The sequence below is a fragment of the Aquila chrysaetos genome, chromosome 1 (genome assembly GCF_900496995.4).
Source record: "Aquila chrysaetos chrysaetos chromosome 1, bAquChr1.4, whole genome shotgun sequence".
Taxonomy (NCBI): Eukaryota; Metazoa; Chordata; class Aves; order Accipitriformes; family Accipitridae; genus Aquila; species Aquila chrysaetos.
This window is the reverse complement of record NC_044004.1, coordinates 70,997,786-71,016,426: the sequence shown is the minus strand read 5'-3', so window position 1 is coordinate 71,016,426 and position 18,641 is coordinate 70,997,786. Positions and strand designations below refer to the sequence as shown.

General features: G+C 46.2%; 1 protein-coding gene across 3 annotated transcripts in view; it reads right to left on the bottom strand.

Annotated features, from left to right (window-relative positions):
* The window catches only part of MAML3 (mastermind like transcriptional coactivator 3), a 326,972-nt gene that overhangs the window by 243,966 nt on the left and 64,365 nt on the right, over positions 1-18,641 (bottom strand). For 2 of the 3 annotated variants that reach the window (XM_030012573.2, XM_030012654.2), the window contains exon 1: positions 8,573-10,256. The exons of the other annotated variant lie outside the window; for it this stretch is intronic. In XM_030012573.2, the coding sequence (XP_029868433.1) occupies positions 8,573-9,019 (447 nt within the window). In that variant the 5' untranslated portion in view covers positions 9,020-10,256. Of the gene's footprint in view, positions 1-8,572; positions 10,257-18,641 lie in introns of those variants that run through there. 3 annotated transcript variants of the gene reach the window in all.

The following is an 18,641-nucleotide window of genomic DNA, read 5'->3' as shown; positions in this document are numbered from 1 at the left end:
TTTTGAACCATTACTTCATATCCAGCCATGGATTACATGCCAGAATGCTTCAGCCAATTTGGAGCTCAAACAATGTGGCTGCCGTTCAGTTACAGAAGTCTACAGTCTTCTGTACGAGTCCGCTAAAGTCTTCAAAGCTACATTACCTGCTTCAGTGACAACTAAAAATATGTATAACAAATAGAGATACTGCTTGCCAAAAACATAATTTAAAATCGGTTATTTAATGTCAGTAGCCATTTCCCCTATGCTGCCCCAGTTATGCACTGGAATGCAATCCAGAGAAATCAGAACAACAGCCACCAGCTTCAGAGACAAAAATGAACAGCAGCAAAAATCACAGCTGAAAAGTAACAATCTTTTTAGCAGTCTACAGACAACTACTGCCAGCTAAGGCAGTTGTATTCTAAAGTCATTTTCTCAAATACTAGAGAGTTTTTAACCACAATATTCTGCATAACCAGAAGTGGTAGGAAATGCTACAATTTCTCTTTTGGCTAAGCTGTGGTCTGTCCTCCTTAATGCAAGGAAATAATTTAAATGATTAAAAAACTCCAATACTTTGCAGAACTCTGCCATCATCTCATCTCCAATAACCACCTCCCTTCCTCTGTTAGATTAAACACAAGGAAGAAGAGCCAAAACATCACAGTGGATTAAATATGAGCTAAAGGAAAGAGAAAGAGGCTGAAAACACAGAAAACGGGTGCATATCAGTGGTTCTTAAACTTATCGGACTAGTACATCCCCTTTCACCATCAAAACTGATCACTGATCATAAATCCTTTCACTTTGTCTTGCAGTGCAGCTTAAAAAACTGTATATGTACACGTACTGGTTTACGTAAACGCACATACACAGGCATATTGGCTTCTTGTTGTGATAACGCCCAAGGTCAGAGTAAAGTTAAGGACCAATTCCCTGCTCTTTAGCTAAGTACGCAACATCCAAGCACTTTCTGAACAGGCCTGAGATTTTCACAAGCAGCATAAAGCTACACCTTCGCTGCAGCACTTAACAGCTGCTTGTCTGAATCTGAAGACCAGAGGAAAACCAAGCTGAACTGTTTTATTAAACCTGAAATACTCCTGCATGGCACGTAGTTAAAGCAAGGCTGGGAGGAGGCTGAAGGGTGAAGAAGAGAGGAGGGGGAGAGGCACAGCCCAAGAGCCCCACCTTCATTAGTTAAAAACGCAACTCCACCAAGCTTCAACTGTTGAGAGCCAAGAACCTTATAGAGCCCTATAGGAAAACCTTACAGAAAGCAGCCTTGATAAAAAACAAATACGGGAAAGAAAATCCTTGAGCTGTTGGTCTTTCTGTCGATTAGCTTAGTGATTCTGAAAGTCATAAGCTCAAACCTCTTTTCTACTCCATGTATGTATGCTGTGGTTGTGCAGAACTGACAGCAAGCAAACAGCAATAGATCATCTATGCTACCAACAGCACTGCAGCATTAGCCTTAGCAGTTACACAAACGTACAGAAAATGCAAAGTTCCAATGGGCAGACACAGTTCTCTCTTCTCTCAGGTCAACTAAAGATTAAAGTATTCTTATCTCCTTGCCAATTTTAACTGTATGTGGTGGCAAACAAAATCAATACGGAAGAGGGAAGTCTTGAAAGAAGGCAGCTCAACTCCTTCCTGTAAGGACAAAATTTCAGCAGCTGCTATCTTATTAACTACTGCAAGTTTAAAAAGACATTTCTCTTAACCCCCATGAAACTGGATTTCAAGTATTCAAAAAGCAAACAGGAGCAGTCTATGATGACTTCTGAGCTACAAACATTGTGAAACTGAAGTGTGTGAGGGGGAAGCAAAAGAGTCGTCAAAGTTACATGATTTTGTGATTCACCACCTTAGACAAACTAGGAAAATAAATACTTCAAATTGCTAAGACTCCCAAATTCCCACTGAACGTACAAGTACGTCGCTTATCTGAACAGCCTGTGAGATCCCAGACTGGAAAACTGATTACAGGGTCGTAACGTCAGTCAGAGATTGCACCTCACATTTCAATTCACAAAACAATACACTTGAAGGATTCCAGTCAGCAGTTCCTGGCTGTCAGACCTGTCCTTAAACCTCTGCTAATCCAAGGACATCTCTCACATGAATTATACATATTGGAGTAATATGCAACCAAATATCATATGCATGCAAGTGTTTAAGTACAAATGAACCCTGACTCCATTGCTACTTACAGCCTTTCCCGTTTCAGTGTCTGTGTTCAGGAACAGAATCATGTGCGCTGACACCAGGTGTTACTTAGCTCAGGTAAAACGCACGCTACCAGGTAAGCATGTTTTAGCTACCAGGTAAGCATGTTTTAGCTACCAGGTCCCAGATGTTTATCCTGGGATGAGGGTGAAGTTTCACAGGAGGATTAAGGTGTTGTAAGGCTGTGCTGCCCACGGGAGGGACAATCAAATGAATTGTGGATCTGATCCAGCTGAAAACTAACCAGCAAGAAAAGGAAGAAACACGCCTGTCCTCCCTACCTGCCCGGTGAACCAGCTGACAGCGGAGGTACGTGAGCAAGGGCTAGCATTAGCCTTAGCAAAGGGAGGCAGCAAGAAAATATGGCCACCAACAAGAGCATGAAAAACGAGACTTCCTCAGTGGTGGCAGCTCAGGTTTACACCAGCTTACGCCACCTGTGAAGCCTTAAGTTTTAGGTCAAGTTAGCGTAAATTTAGGCTAACCTAAATGCAACCAATTGACCTAACACAATCGCACCTTAATATTTTTGGCTCTGCATTAGCAGAATGAGTTTTGGACGTGTTCCAGCCAAAGTTGTTCTTCCTGAACTTGACGATGCCTAGAACTTCACTGCAGGACTTTCAACATGTGCTATACGGTCTATCTGAAGCTTAGATTTCACTATGACTGGCCACCGTATGTCAAAACACAACTTGCCCTGCTCCAGCTATGGCTCATAATAACCCAACCCACTATCTTTTAAAGAGACACACTTTCTATCACAGCACATAAAGGTCATTAGAGGCTAGTAGTGCTTGAAGTGAAGAGTCTCTCCATTCCTTTCAGTTTACTAAACTGAAACCCATTGTGCTGACTAGCTGCAAAAGGAGGTCAACACAAGAACTCCTTGTCCTAAAGGACAGCAATCACACAGGAGCATCAAGCATGAGTTGGTATGAAAAGGAGAAGAAAAATGGGAGAGGCTGTGGAATAAGAAAGACACAGAGATCCACCCTTACAGGAAGAGCAAAATGAAAAGGGTTACACGATGACTCCTTCCATGATGCATATGAGAGAGAAGGAGCATTGCTGGCCTGGGATTTAATTCTGGTATCATCCCAGTTTTGCATTTACTACTGACTTTACCCCAGTGTGAGCAAGATCAGACATAGCTTATTAACTGAAGAGATGCTTAATCCTACTTAGTCACCAGGCATGAGTAAGGGCTACAGTATTTGACCTCTTGTGGAAAATAAAAGGAAACATCTGAAAAATCATCTTTCTTTTTCATCTTTGAAATGCTAGAGAAATAGACATTTCCTATAGTGTAACTGATGAACTCCTGAGCACCTGTCAATTAAGTTAAACAGGAGTGCTACATGAGAGAGAACAGGAGAAATGCGCACAGATTTATGAACATACACACAGGTACGTATTAAATACAGCAGGCATAAGCTTTAAAAAACTGCTCACAAGACTGACAGCATTCTTTGACACTCGATTTCATTAATGACATTACCCACGAATCACTAAGACAAATTAAGAAGTTACACTTTTCACTCCGGATACCTTTTTCCACAAAAAGGAGAGACTGGGGGGGGGGGGTGGGAGAACTACTTTCCTGTGGTGGAGTATCTGCCGACAGGGAAGAGATACGACCAGATTTCTATAATTCTGAACATGTCATTCTGTCCCTACACAAAGCAAGCTGAAAGGGTTGGCCTGCCCATCTCCCTTCCCTCGGGTAGGAGGGCAATGTGACCATTAACTTCCATGAGGCAGTGCATTAGCCCAGAATGGATAAAAAGCAGTATTGGAAAATACTGCATTTGCCAGCCGTGTTTTCTCTAACTTCAAACTAATTCTGAATTGGCATAGTACGCTTTGGCAGGGGAACAGAAAAGATGATCTAATAGGTCATTTGACTTCCGTCACTAATTTGTGTGATCTAAATAACATTTTATGTTTATGGTGTTTAAAACTCAATTTCCTAAGGACTGGTTTTAGGGTTAGAAATGGTCAGTATGACAGTAGCTATGAAACCCATAATGATGCTAAATAGGAAAAGTCTTAAAGAGCTTTTAAAATAGTAAAAAGTAGCTCCAGCCCCTTTATACTTCACAGTGGAGCTCGGATGCAAATAAATGTGCATTAGAAGGTCAATACGGTGATTACAGATGCAGTGTTTCACTGGACAAAAAAAACGACAAAAAATGCACAATAAGAACAGCAGTGTCAGGGATAAGAAAGAGAGGTGATATAACTTGCAGTATTTATTATATATTTGGCTACTTATTATGTATTTGGCTGTTTATTATATACTAAATACACATTACTTATTTATTTTACATATAATGTGTGTATATCTATACACATACACACACAACATCTCCAAACCACACACAACAACATGGAGGCAGAGCCTGAAGACTCTTGCACTTAAAGGAGGAAACAAGAAGGCAGATTAGCTCACAAAGAACCAAAGAACTGAAATAATGTGTTGATATTTCCTGGAACCGGTCCGAAGATGAGCAGCAGAGTTTTGGACGGGCTGCAAATTTTCCCAGTACTTCCTTTGAAAACCAAGCTGGTACAGCATTCTAATAATCCAGCTCAAAGTCACGGAAAACAACTTTGGCTTTTGCCAGGTTGAACTGGGGGGAGGAAGGTCCTCCCAGACATTTATAAACAATTTTAATTTTTGTGCGTGTCCCAACCAATGCCTGGGTGGGAGCAACCTAGTTCTGAAACCCACTGTTCTCCTCAAGTAGAAGAGGTTGAAATAGTTACAAATCCAGATATTTCAAAATTCAGCAAGGGAAAACTTGGTCTATAACAAGACACAAATTCAGAGTACATCAGCAGTTCATGAAATACAGCCAAGCCTATGCTCCTACATCCCTTTTTGAAAAAAGGCTCCCATTGATAACTGCTTGTCAGTTGACATAGAGTCCTGAACAGTGGAAACTGCATAATCCCTTTCATGAACTCAGGGAGTGAGGGTGTAAACTGTGGGGGTGGCGACAAGGAGCACTGTAGACTGGAGACGGGGTAGTTTGTACTCCATCGAATGAAGAAACTCAGAGTGCATGCCTTTAAGTAATCATCTTCTAAAGACGTTTTTTACCCAGCAAGCTGGGTAAAAATCCTCAGCACGTGTGTCAGCACCAGCTCCTGGGAAGGTCTGTCGGGTGACCGGCTGCCCCGACCCAGCACACATCTCCCCTCCCTTCTCAGCATCTCTCAATTTGGAGAGGCACACACACACACACACACACACATACTGGTAACACTTTCCTTTGATTTGTCCTGATAAAGAAGAATTAGAAACAGTATTTCTTGCTATCCTCATTGTATCTGTTGTCATTTAATCCCGACCGCTTCATTTCCATAATTGTGCAGTTAATAATAATCTGAGGGAAGAATTTCATAATGATTTTGTGCAAAGAGTAAAGCAGTAGCAGATCCATACGATTGCTCCACTGTACCCCTCTGAGCTAGAGTTTACCAGAGAATAAACAAAGGGAGAAAACTCCAAAATGTAGCCTACTGTTTTCTCACGCCAAAAGAAAACGTTAAACAAAGTTGAACTGCTTTGGTAAATAAAAATCATGAGGCACATAAGCAGTGAAACTTACCAAACTGATTGCTAGAAATGAAGGAGTTGTGTTCTTTTTTTAACTATAAAAAGCATACGTCTCAAAGAAAATACTTTTCAATTGCTTTAAAAGGAGCAATTTCTCAGGTTTTAAGTATTACTTTCATGTACCCGTGAATGTTCCCTAACGTTCTTAGGCATTAGACAAAAATCATAATTAACACGCCACAAGTGAAACAAAGCAGATAATATTTCTAAATTTTTCGGCAACATTTGTGTGCACATTCTTAAAAAAAAAGGTTGATGGAAATGGGTCTTTTTTTTTTACCAAAGTATTAGAATTTCTCTTTTTAAGCTGAAAAGCATAGCGCGCGTCGAGCACGTTTAAACAGCGTGAAGACTGTAGCGCAAAAATTAAGTTACGCTGAATTTCATGGCAAACTACCCTTTAATGAGGCCGCTCTCAGCTCTTCAAGTGTCCCAACCTGAGGCGAACCAGCGAGAGCTGTAACCGCATTTCCTCCTTTTGTCACTTTGTTTCCACAACTTTGGCGTTATAGCACGGCTTTGTGCATCTGCCCTAGGTCTTCAAGGGAAGGCCAGCCAAATGAGCCACTCCAGGAAAAAATCCTGGCCTTTAATGCTTTAGCACGGGGGTTGGGAAGAAGGGGAAAGGACGACCCAGCGCTGGCGAGGGCCTGGAAGCAGGGGAGCTGTTCTGGAGCTGGACGGGCACACGGTGCACCCCAACGCTTCCCTGGGAGCCAAGTAATTCTGGGCTCTCCTGAGGGGCCTCCGGCCCCTTCCCTGGAAGTGACACGGGATGTGAAAAGGGATTTGAGGACAGTTCGGCTGACGAAAAGATAGTCCCTGCTGGCGGAGCCTGAGGAGGGACTCGCTAGCTGCCCGAGGAGTAGGTGTAAGCCCGGGCAAAGTACCGCCCTCCCTCCCTCCCTCCGTGTGCATCTGAACGCCTCAGTCCTGCGGGAAGGCGCGAGAAGGAAGAGAAACATGGTCGTGCCTTCCTTGCTGGTAACATCAGGAAAGCAACAAGATGTCAGTGAGGTTTTTCTGTTTCCTGTTTGCGAAGCAGCACCCACCCCCCCACACACACACACGCACACCCCCGCCGCTTTGTGTAGCTCCTGCCGCCGCTCCCCCCTCTCCCCGCGGCCTCCCCGCCGCCCGGCTGGCCTCGCCGGGAGATGTGCCGGGCTGCCGGGGCTGCTCTCCGGCCGGGGGCGGAGGGGGGGGGGGGGAAGGCGGGAGCCGCGCTCCGCTCCTTCAGCGGCGGGGGCGGGAAGCGGGGGCTGCCCTGGGCGCTGAGCTTTTGTCTGCCGCTTTTGGCGAAGCCGTCCCCACCTCCGCGGCCTAAGCGGGGCCGGGGGGGGGGGGCAGACAAAGCGCCCGGGAGGGACGGTCGAGGGGGCCGAGAGGAAGGGTGCTGCGCGCCGTCGGGCAGGGGAGGAGCCGCCGGGCACCGAGCCGGCATCGCGGCCCGAGAGAAACGTATTGCTCCCTCCTTTCGCGCAGGCCGGGACGGCCGCCTCCCCGCCGCTTTGTCACGGAGAACACCCACCCAGCCACCCACTCCCACCCCCCCCCCCCCGACGCGGGCGCCGGCGGCAGCTGCCGCCCCGCCGGACCCTCCCGCACAGCCGCGCCTCCCCGCGCAGCAGGGGAGGGCGAGAGGGTGGGACGTGCGAGGCTTGTAAACCACACGCTGCCATCGCACCTCCCCTCCTTCCCTCCCTCCCTCCCTCCTCTCCGCCGCCCATTGTGCGCCCGGCAGACGGCGAAGACCCAGCTGCCCCGTGCCCGCCCCCAAGCGCCGGGCACCCCCTCCGTCCTCCTACCCCCGGCACGGCACGGCGCGGCCCGGCGCAGGGGGGGGACACCTCAGGACACACACGCGTTTCTCCCGCGGCGGAGTCGCCCGCTTGCCCCCGCCGGCCGAGCCGAACACACCGCCCGCGCCCCCCCCCCCCCCCCCCCGAACGACCGGCGGCCGCGACCTGCTATAAATAAGGCTCAGACGGAGCGCAGGGCCCGGCTCCCCCCCGCACCTCCTTTTATTATTCATCATCGGTGCAGCCTGGGAGTGGGAAACTCCGCTTCCTACTTGCCGCTACGCTCCTACCGGCTCAGCCCCCCCCCCCTTCCCCCCCCCCCCCCCGCTCCTCGCTAAGCTCCTTAAAACCCAAGGAAACTTTAGGAAGCGATTCAGCTCGCGTGGGGAGCCGGGCTCCCGCACGCCGGGGCGGCCCAAGGCGAGAAACCTGCCCAACTTTTCCTCCTGCCGTCACCCCGGCCCGCGGAGCCAACTTCCACCTTCCTCCGCGGCGGGATTTAAAAAGACAGCCGGCATAAGGCGCACGGCCGCGTAGCCGCACGCCCCGTCCCCCGCCGTCCCCGCGGAAAAAGCCGCGGCGAAACACGCACGCACACAAAACCCTCCTCCGGCTTTCGGCAGCCCACGGCGCACGCCCGGCACCGCTCCTTCCCTCTTCCCCCGGGGTAGCTCTTCCCTTCTGAAAGAGACGGGGGAAAAAGTTTGTCCGCTCCCCCCCCCGCCCCTGCCCGTGAGAAGTTGCGAAGCCAGCCGGTAGCCCCCCCCCCAAGCCCCCCGCGGCCCTGCCACCGCCAAAGTTGAGCCGAGCCCCGTCCCCCTCCGGAAAAGAACGGGGGCGACCTCCAGCTCATCCCGGCGAGAGACCCGGAGCGGACAGCTACCCCCCCCCTGCCCCCCATCCCCGGCCCGCATCCCCTTACCATGATCAGCGTGTGGTTCCTCTGCTCCGCCGTGGCAGGCTCGGCATCTTGCTGCTGTTTGCTCTGCTGCTGCTGCTGCTTGCTGCCACCGCCGGTGCCCGTCTTCTTGGCCCTCTGCTCCAGGGTCCGCTGGTAGAGGCTCACCGTGTCCCTGCGCTCCAGCTCCAGCTGCTCCGCCTGGGCTTGCTGGTACCTGCTCTCGCAGTTGACATGGTGCCGCCGGCAGCCCTCGATGCGCTGCCTCAGCCGCTCCACCACCGTGCTGTGCTTGGGAATGCCGCCGCTATTAGCGTTATTGTTACCGGCGGCGGCGGCAGGAGGACCGTGGGGAGTGCTGTTAACCCCGATACCGGCACCGCCGGCCCCGCTGAGGCTGCTGTTCAGGTTATTGTTGATGCAGATACTGCTGCCATTCGCGGCGGCAGCGGGGGCTGCAAAATCCCCCATCCTCTTCCCCGCGCACACTATTTTGGAAGAACTTTTTATCCTACCCTTCACACACACACAGTCTCCTCCGGGGTCCTGATGGGATACTTTTTAGAGAACCGGGGGGGGGGGGGGGGGCACCACCATGTATCAGGGAAACAGCGATCCCAAGCAAATGTTTCTCTTTCCCCCCAGCCAATCCCTCTCGAGAAGCTCCAAAACATTAAAGAAGGGGGGGGGGGGGGGGAAATAAAGAGAGAAGGTGCTAAAAGGTTATCACCAGCAACACAACCAACACACACACACGCACACACGGGAAAAAAAAAAAAAAAGAAGCACAACAAACTAAGCAGCAGCAATTCGGGTAGCAAACTCCAGGAGATATCAGACCAGTTCCTTTCCTCCTTTTTCTTTTTTATAATCCATTATTTCAAAATAGATTCCGTGAGATTTCCGGAGGTTTTGCCAAAAGCCTTCTTTCCCCATGTATAAAGAGAAACACGCGCGCCCCTCCACATGCACACACATACACCCCCCCCCCCGCTCACACGCACGTTCGCACACACACATCCAAGCACAAGCACACGCTGGGCACACGCGGCACACTCACTCGCACTCCCCGGCATCAAAAGACAGGCAAAGCCGCTTTCTTATTGTATTTTCCTTCTAGAAAAAAGTTTTGGTGTTTATGCCGCACCGTGTTCGCAAAGTACTTTGGCTGCTCGGTTGCATTTCAACAGGAACCTAAATAGCAAATCCTCGGGCTGGGGGAAGTAAACACATGAACAATCCGGGCCGAGCTGGAAAAAAAAAGTAGAGCTCTGAAGTCTTTGCAAAACGCCGAGCTGATAACAGCCTGACGCTTTGCTCTGCTTTGCTTGCTGCTGCTCCTCCTGCCACCATCACAATGATCAAATGCTCTCCTCCTCCACCTCCTCCTCCTCCATGCCAGCGGAGTGATATCAGGACAGGAGCGCTCAGTAAACACCGCAGCAGCAGCAGCAGCAGCACCAGCGGCGGCGGCGGCAGCGGCGGCGGCAGCTCCTCCAGGCCGTGAGGCAGACCCGGGGACAAGGTGCAAAACCCGGCACGGACGTCGCCCAGCAGGAGCGGACATGGCCCTTCCCTCCCGCCCCCCCCCCCGGCGCCCGCCGCTGCGCTCACGCCCGGCAGCGGCGCGGGTTGCCCGCAGGGGCGGGCACGGCGGGGCGGGGGGGGGTTGCACGGAGGCGCGGAGCGGGGGCCGCCACCTGCCGCCCCCCGCCCGCCGCCCCGGGGCGCCCCCCCCCCGGCCTCCCGCTGCCGCGCTGGGGCTCCCCGCGCCGCCCCGTCCTCTGCGCGGGGGCGGGCGGACGGACGGACGGGGCGGGCAGCCCGGGGGTCGTGGAGGGGGGGGGGGGGGAGCAGGGGGCAGAGGCCGTGCTGAGCCCCGGCTTGTCGGGGAGGCGCTGGGGCCGGTGGCGGCGGCAGCGCGGGGAGAGCAACGGGAGGCGGCGCTGGACGGGTCCGCGGGTCCCCGTCCCCCCCCCGCACCCCGCGGCGGAGCGGCGTGTGCCGCGTTTCCCTTCTGTGTCAACTGTTGCATAATGAATGCGAACGGAGCTCGGAGCCCTGTGCCGCCCAGACACGGGGCTGAACTTTCTATTTTAAACAACAGAAGAAACATGACACGTTGGGCAGGAACATTTTTCCAAGCCGACGGTGGCTGCCTCCATATAGAGCGCGGGTGATTAATGGATCAGGAATAACATCCCGGGAACCTAGTTTTAAACCATTTTGCAGACAAAGCTATTGCACGCACAGTTCTAATTGATTGTTATTTTTCCAACCAGTATGCACTTCCAATTTCCCCCCCCCTTTTTTTTTTACTATACCTATATAAAACAGAATTATCTCAGAGAGACACCCTTGTTCTCTAACAAGCAGCTGGAAATAAAGAAAATTGGGAACTCATACATTAGTCATGAGATCTGATTTAAACCGTCTTCATTTCTGCCATTGCAGATTAGCATAGGATACTATTTCTAAGCTACTGACAGTGGTAAAGAGCTGTCTTTGTCTTCTTTAAGTGCTCAGCAATATGAAATTTGGGGTTATTTTCATTCCTATTGCAACAATTCCTATGTTGAGGTGGAAATTAATAATGGACAAATAAAATTAGCAATTAGTACCTTCCCTGCGTCGGGACTAACGAGCATGTCTCCAACATCCCCCCCCCCTTAAAACTTTTCTTTAGTTCCAGTTTGAGAACCAAAGTGAAGCTACTCACTGTTCTTCGTGATCACCAATTACTACTTTATCACAAAACAAACGGAAAAATTACAGCTCTGCTCAGAAGCAGCCTAAGAGGGAGGGGGAAACTGCAAATCCTGCGTCATTTACGAAGATCGGTATCTGGGTATTAATTTGGAGCCAGGGGATGTGCCGGAAGCTCTTCAGTAACTATTCCTCTCCATCCGACTCCACAAGACAAGAGTATTATTTGGTTGTACGGGAATATATAGGAAAAGACTGAATGTAAGAAGTGGGGGGGGGGGGGGGGGGGGGGGCTATCTTGGTTGGGGTTGGTCTTTTTTTTTTTTTTTCTGATTGATTGTTTGTTTTTTAATTGAAATGGAAAGTGTCAGCAGGCCAGAAACGGAGACAGCTGTGAATTAGGTTGAACTTCGAAAAAGTACTTTTTGGATTCCTCTGCAGTGCCCCCTGCAGCCCGCCAGCCTGCATGCCGCCAGCCTTGCCCAAAAGGATGTGCAGACCCAAAGAGCACCAAGTCCGCAAAAAGATAGAAACGTTTCTTATCCCCATAGGGTCAGAAATACATGTAAAAGCAGTGGGTGGTTTGGTTTTTTTTTTTTACAGTCTGCTTTTTGGTGCATTCGACAGAAGTTGTCTTCTTGTCGTACGACTACCATTTTTCAATCTATATGGAGTCACACAAACGTACCTTAACTTTCAGTATATCACTTTGGCAGCAAACATGGTATTTTTTTAAGTGCATGCTGGATTGTTACAGAATTAAATTCCAGCCCATTAAAAATTTAGGAATTTTTCATCTCTCAGCTACGTGCCTTCATTCTGTCAGGCTGCACAGCCCAGGGGTGGTGAGTCGAGGAACAAAGTTTTGTAGTAACGAACCTGTGCTTAGTGTGAGAAGTTTTGCAAACAGAGCAATCAGCAGCTTTGTGAAAAAGCATCTGAATACATTCTAAAAACAGTTGATTCTGATCAAGAGATATTTCTCAATTGGCTGAGGTTAAAACAAAGCTGAGCAAGTACGTATCTGCCGATTTCCCTAATCATTTTAACAGCAACAGTGGTGATACTTGCATTATTCTACAGTACAACCTTTTGTAAGATAAAGCACTATCCCCTATATCTAAAAACTAGCCATAGAATCAGCATTTCATTAAAAATGTTGGTTTACAGCTGTCATCCAGAGCTAACTCAAAATTTTCATCCGACAGGAGAGTTTTCTTTTAAAGCCAAGTATTGAGTGGCAATTGTAAAATAGCATAATAGAGGTAAGATTTCACAGTTCATTTTTGCATCACTTTTATTTTAAGGATACTTAAAAGAATTACCAGCTTCTGAAAAACTAAGGCCGAAATGAGCTATTTAGGGAACTATTTAAATTCCGTTTTTATGAAGGACAACAATCCTGCTAAGCCACTGAGTCTGAATAAATAAAAACGGGAAACCCCCCTCAGACTATAGCCTGGGCAACACAAGAAATAGAGAGATCTCAGTGTTGTTCTACTACTGATTATTGTCATTAAAACAGATGTTCTTCACAACCTTCACCAAACAACTCTGTTCTGTGATCAGACACAAGCACAGATTCACTCGTGACAGAAGTGTGCACATACAGTTATGACCACGGACTTATGCACACTCACCTCTTATGTAGTAATTTATACAAATGTGTGTATTTGCTCTATACCTTTTTTTTTCCTCCTGCACATCAGCTTTAGAAAACTGTCTTCACAACTGGAATTTCAAAAGAATCAAATATATCAGAATTCTAAGTGATGTAAGATGAACTTGCTGATGCCAGCAGTTGAACACTAATGCCTACCGGTATCAGCTGACAGGACACTAATTACTAGTTACAGGAGATGATTGCTTGGTAAAGGATCTATTCAGTGAGTTACGATTTTGAAAAATTATAAAGTACAGGCCTGATCTGTGAAAAGATACGCGGTATGAAAATACAGCATACGTTCTCAAGATGATTATCATGACAGAGATCTGTCTAATTAGGAAGAATCTATTTTAATGCTAAGATATGAAAGAGCCCAGCTGGGAGAGGAATTTAGAGGAAGACACAGAAACATGACTGTTAAGCTGACAGCAAGTGCAGCCTAAGCATGTTCCAATGACAGCTTCTAAAAAAAAAATTCATCTCAGCATTTAATCAATAGTGGTTTCAGAACAAGTACAGCCTTACAGATAATCTACTAGTCATATTAGTGGGAGGAGCTCCATAAATAATATAGAAGATATGCCTTTGCAGAGCAACATACTGAAACCACTTTCCTTCTGTCAGCTGAGCTAGGGGTCATCCAGCAGAGGGGCAACATTAAAAATAACACCGTGAGGATAAATACGAATCCCACTCTATTAGAAACCACACTTCAGTTCCTGGCGCTGCCAGTCAGGTTGGAAACTGCAGTCGTTGTGGCAGCAAGTTTCACACCGTCTTGGGCAACGGATTAACCTTCAGAGTGGCCGCCTGGGTAGAAACCTTTCTGAAAGCTCCTACTATAATTAAATGGTTTATGTCTAAATTGATGGATGACATGGTGACACAGGCATCTGCTGGAAGGCGAACCTAGAGTCAACCATGCAGCGTGTTCACTGAATATAACTTTGAAAACCAGCTAACAGACACTTTTTGGGTCTCCAAGAAGCAGCTTTCTTACACAGCGAAAAGGGTTTCAGAAGATTTCTGCTGAAGGTTCTCTTGGATACAGTGCTATCTAACTGAGCAAATCAGATGTACTTCAGTTACTACCACAAGCTATTTAAGTGCATGTTGCCTAATACATCCGTGGTCAAAAAAGAACAATAATGTCATTTGGAGAGTAGTTAAAGCAAAGCCATATAGTTGAGGGCTGACTGAAAACAAAAAACCCCATAACCTCCATGAATGTATCTGTGAAATCCAACTACAGCATGGCAAAAATTCTCATGACAGCTGGGGTGGCCACGAGCTACGGCTGTCAGAACATCCAGAGCTGTAGGAATTCTTCAAGGGATGAACCGAGTCTGGAGCAAACAAAGTTTGCTCTAAATAGTTAAGGAAAAAGTCATCAAAGCTGCAAAGGAACAGAAGAACAAAACAACGAAGGTAGGACGGGGAAGCAACAAAGAAAATCGGGAAGCGAGTTAAAATTGCAAAAGTCAGAGCTTTAAGGCATTGCAGGAAGTGGAGTGATCATTATGTGTAAATACAAACAAAACCAAAACACCCTCAAAACTACACACTCTAAAGCCTATACATTTCAAGATGTAGAACATGGGGAATCCAAGTCAGAATTTTTACAACATCTTCCCAGTTGTGAACAACACTGAAGGCTCCAATTCAGCAAGGTATTATAGCAGGACAGGCACATGGATTGAGACACACACATACCTAAGTACTCTGCTGAATCAGGGCTGGAAAAACATGGGGAAGGAATGCAAAAATGTGTACTCGTTGTCTCCTGTTCTGATGAGAGATAGGTCACAACAAGAACATGTAAAAAAAAAAAAAAAGTGAATGCCATGAATTGGCCTTGTCACCCACGCACTATCCTGTCAGATTAATGTTATTGAAATATATCCTAGTTTAGGAAGCAGAATTCAGATAATTAATCCTGATGTACCACAGTATGTCTTTCTGTTATTTTGAAAATCTGGTTCTGGAGCTAACAGCTGTAGGAGATATCCATGGAGAGACCTAGCAGAGAGCTTGAAGCGGGGAAAGGAAAATCGTTGCTCGGGCACAGGGCCCATCTAAGCCTTTGATCTGTCACACTGATCTCAAGAGAATAACTGGGTTGTAATGGAGGAGGCAGGGGAGGGGAGGGGAGAGAGCAAGAAGAAAGGACACTAGGAAAAATCCCAGAGAGATGCTTCTGGAGGTTCTTTGCAGCTTACACTAGAAATATACATGAAGGAACCTAAATTTCTTTAGCCATTCTTATACTGAGTAGCCCACTGCTTCTCAGTAAAGACTGCCTCATTTCCATTTAGCTTGAATTAACAGGGTAACAAACAAAAAATCCCCCATCAATAAAATCAAATGCCAACTTCGGGGATGAGGAAGCAGCTGGGGGATTTTTTTTTTTTTTTCCTCTCCAAGGCAATTGCTGTTTAGATGCCAGCCATTTATATGAATTTCAGAGTGAACATGATCACTTTGAATTTTCTGAGCCAGAAGAGAGCCTGAACTTATCGAAAACTATCGTTCATCCCCCTTCATATGGGAGACTGATGATTGTTCTGCGATCCTTGCACAATCAATCAAGTTTAATATTCAAATAAGAACATTTTTATAAGTTCTAAAATTACAGGGAAACAGAAATAAAGGGTCATTTTCCACAGTGGTAATTTTTTGTAAGATACTTGTAAGTTCAGTCTTCAAGACAGAGAAACACGGTATCTTTCTCCCCATGCCAATGTGCTGACTGACACCACCATTGTTTCATTGAAACTGCTGTAGTTTACAATCTAGAAATATACATGTATACCGCTTACATTTACAAACCTGTATTAAAAATACATCACTGAGGTTGCAGTCTTGCAGTCAATGAGTTTAAAACCACCAAAATCAAAGTGCTCGTGCAATCTTTATTTGGCTTCCTTGCGCAATCCACAGTACGATGAAGTCTTCAAATACAGCCTTACACACTATTTTTCCACAGGATGTTTGCTTCATCTACACAGAATTGTCAGTGCTCACCACTGAGCAGCTAGTCAATAATTTTTTTTCTTTTTTGTTCTACATATCACCTCATGTCTATTTACTAATTCAAACCCTGTTCACAGACATTCATTTCCCCAGAATGGCCACCACGACTGCTCCTGAGTGTTTCGCATGTACCAATAAACTGATTTTCCCAACTCATTGCAAGTGAGACGACAGTGCTCTTACTCACGTTACAGACTGGAAACTGAAGCAAAGAAATTAAGCTTAAAAGGTTTTGCTAAGATGTCTCATTTGAGCTGATTTTTTTAAAAATACTTCAACAATTTAAAGTACACGGTGTTTTATAAGAGCAGCCCACATCAGCTTCAGTTGAATCTTTAGGTGCATTAGCGTTTCTGCTAGCCAGAACCCCCTTCTCAAGTCAGGTATGTGGAAAATGAGGAACGCAATTAGTGACCATCTGCAAGAAGCAGAGTTTACGTGAACTCGGTAGCATCACTTAAGACAGCTCAAACATTTCATCTCAAACACATACAGTTCAGTAAATTACAGGCAAAACCAGAAATCAGATCTTATAGGAAAGAAAGCATTACATGCTGGTTTTCAGTAATATTTGAAAAGAAATCTTTTTGTCCCACTTTTTCTGTAGACACACCTTTCAAATAGCCTTTGCTGAAGCAAACTCAAAACATGCTGGGTTTAGAAAGTACTGCTCAGGGCATGTTTACCTGAAACCAGAAAATGCTAAAGAGGTAAGACATTAAAATGACATGAAAATCCCTAAAAGATTACAGAAAAGATCCCTGTTCATGCTTGGTCATATTAACCAAAATACAAAACCCAGTAATGACTAGCTACTTTAAAAACCAAGCCTGCATTCAGGCTATTTCCAGAGTCACTAAAGTTACTAGACGACATTCATCAGAAGTCTAGGACGCCTCCCATCTTAGCTCAGGCTTGCAGTTAACTAATGGTTTACAGCAAACAACAGCTGATTAGATTCCAGTTAGACAGGGAAAAAAAATCCTTTTCATAGTATGAATAGTGAGACTTTAAATAGATTACTTATGGAGGCTGTTGAGTCTCCATCATTGAAAGCTTTAGGAACAGGTTAGACGAATTTGTCAGTAAGGACATAAATGCAATCGATTTTGCCATGTAACAGGGCGATAGATTAGGTGACTTCTTAGAATTCCTTCCAGTCCTAACTTTTCATAACATTACCATTATTTAGGGAGCTTGAAAGTTATAAATATATTTAAGCTGTTAATAACTTCTTTTATTTAATTCTGACTTTGGTGTACAATGAGAAGGTTACATATGAACTTACGCGTCAGTTCAGACCACAGGTCCATCTAGCACAGAGCTTTATCTCCCACAGTAACCATGGCAGTGGACACTCAGGAAAAGTAAGAACAGGGTAAGCATATCCTGCCTCCCAGCCTTCAAACACTTTCAAGTTAGGTTATGTGATTTATTCTAGTTAGGAGACTACAGCATCTCTTCCACGTTTTTTTCCAGTCTCTCCTTGCACCTCTATAAACTCCTTGATCCAGAATGTCATTTGAGGAGGAGTACCACAGGACCACATAGGTTGTCTGAAGAACTGGTTCCTCTGGTTTGTTCTGAATGAAGCTCTTACTAACTTCTTCTGATATCCCTCATGCTTGTATTAGAAAAGAGAGTGAAAAGCCAATCCCACTCCACTTCTTTCCAGACCTCTCAGTTCTGCAGACCTCTTCTTACATTCCCCGTGTCATGCTTTTTTTCTAAATCAAGATTCTTGGCTATTCAATGGATGGAGTTCCTTGCATGTTGTAATGGAAGTCACAGTACACCTCTGATTACCCTTGTCATCTCTGAATAGTTTTCAGTTCTAGTATGTCCTGTCCGAGATAAATGGACCAGAACTGCATGCAGTATTCAAGTGTGTAACCCTTGGATTTTTACAGCAGCATATGGACTTGAACAGTAAGCATAATGATCCTCTCTGGTTTGTTCTCTATTTGCTTCTTAATCATGCCTAACCTTTTTTTTTTTTTCTTCAACTACTACCATGTGGTATTTTCATGGAACTGTCTGCCATAACCCAAAGGTCTTGCTCCTGAAGACCTCTGGGCCAGCTTAGAAATGATCCAAGATGTGAAGATAGGATTATTCTTCCCTAAATGTATCACTTTACAATTATCTACACTGAATTGCACCTATCATTTTATTGTGCAGTCAATCTTTCTGCAAGCTCTGCAGTCTCCCTTGTCCTTACTACCTTACATAACCTCCTATCATCAGCAAAGCTTTGTCACCTCACTGATCACTTCCCTTCTCCAGGTCATTTAAGAATGTATTGAATGATACAGGTCCCAGGATAGACACCATGTGGAATTTCAGTGGTGATCTCCCTCCTGTGCGAGAACTGACCATTTACTTCCATCCAATGATGGTCTACCCTCTGTTGACATCTTTTACATCATATTGTCATCCATTCCGGTGCCTTCCTTCTTATGCCAGTGACATTCTTGTGTTGCCTGGTTTTCCTAAAACGCTTTGATAATAAGTTCTGTCAACAGTCTTTTGGAAATCCAAGTTGACTGTATCAGTCAGTTGATCCTCATCTACATATCACTGACCCCTTCAAAGAACACTGAGAGCTTTGTTAACTCTCACTGATTAGATAATATTTATTCAGGTAGATACTAATTCTCTCTCTTATTACATCATCTACTCATTCAC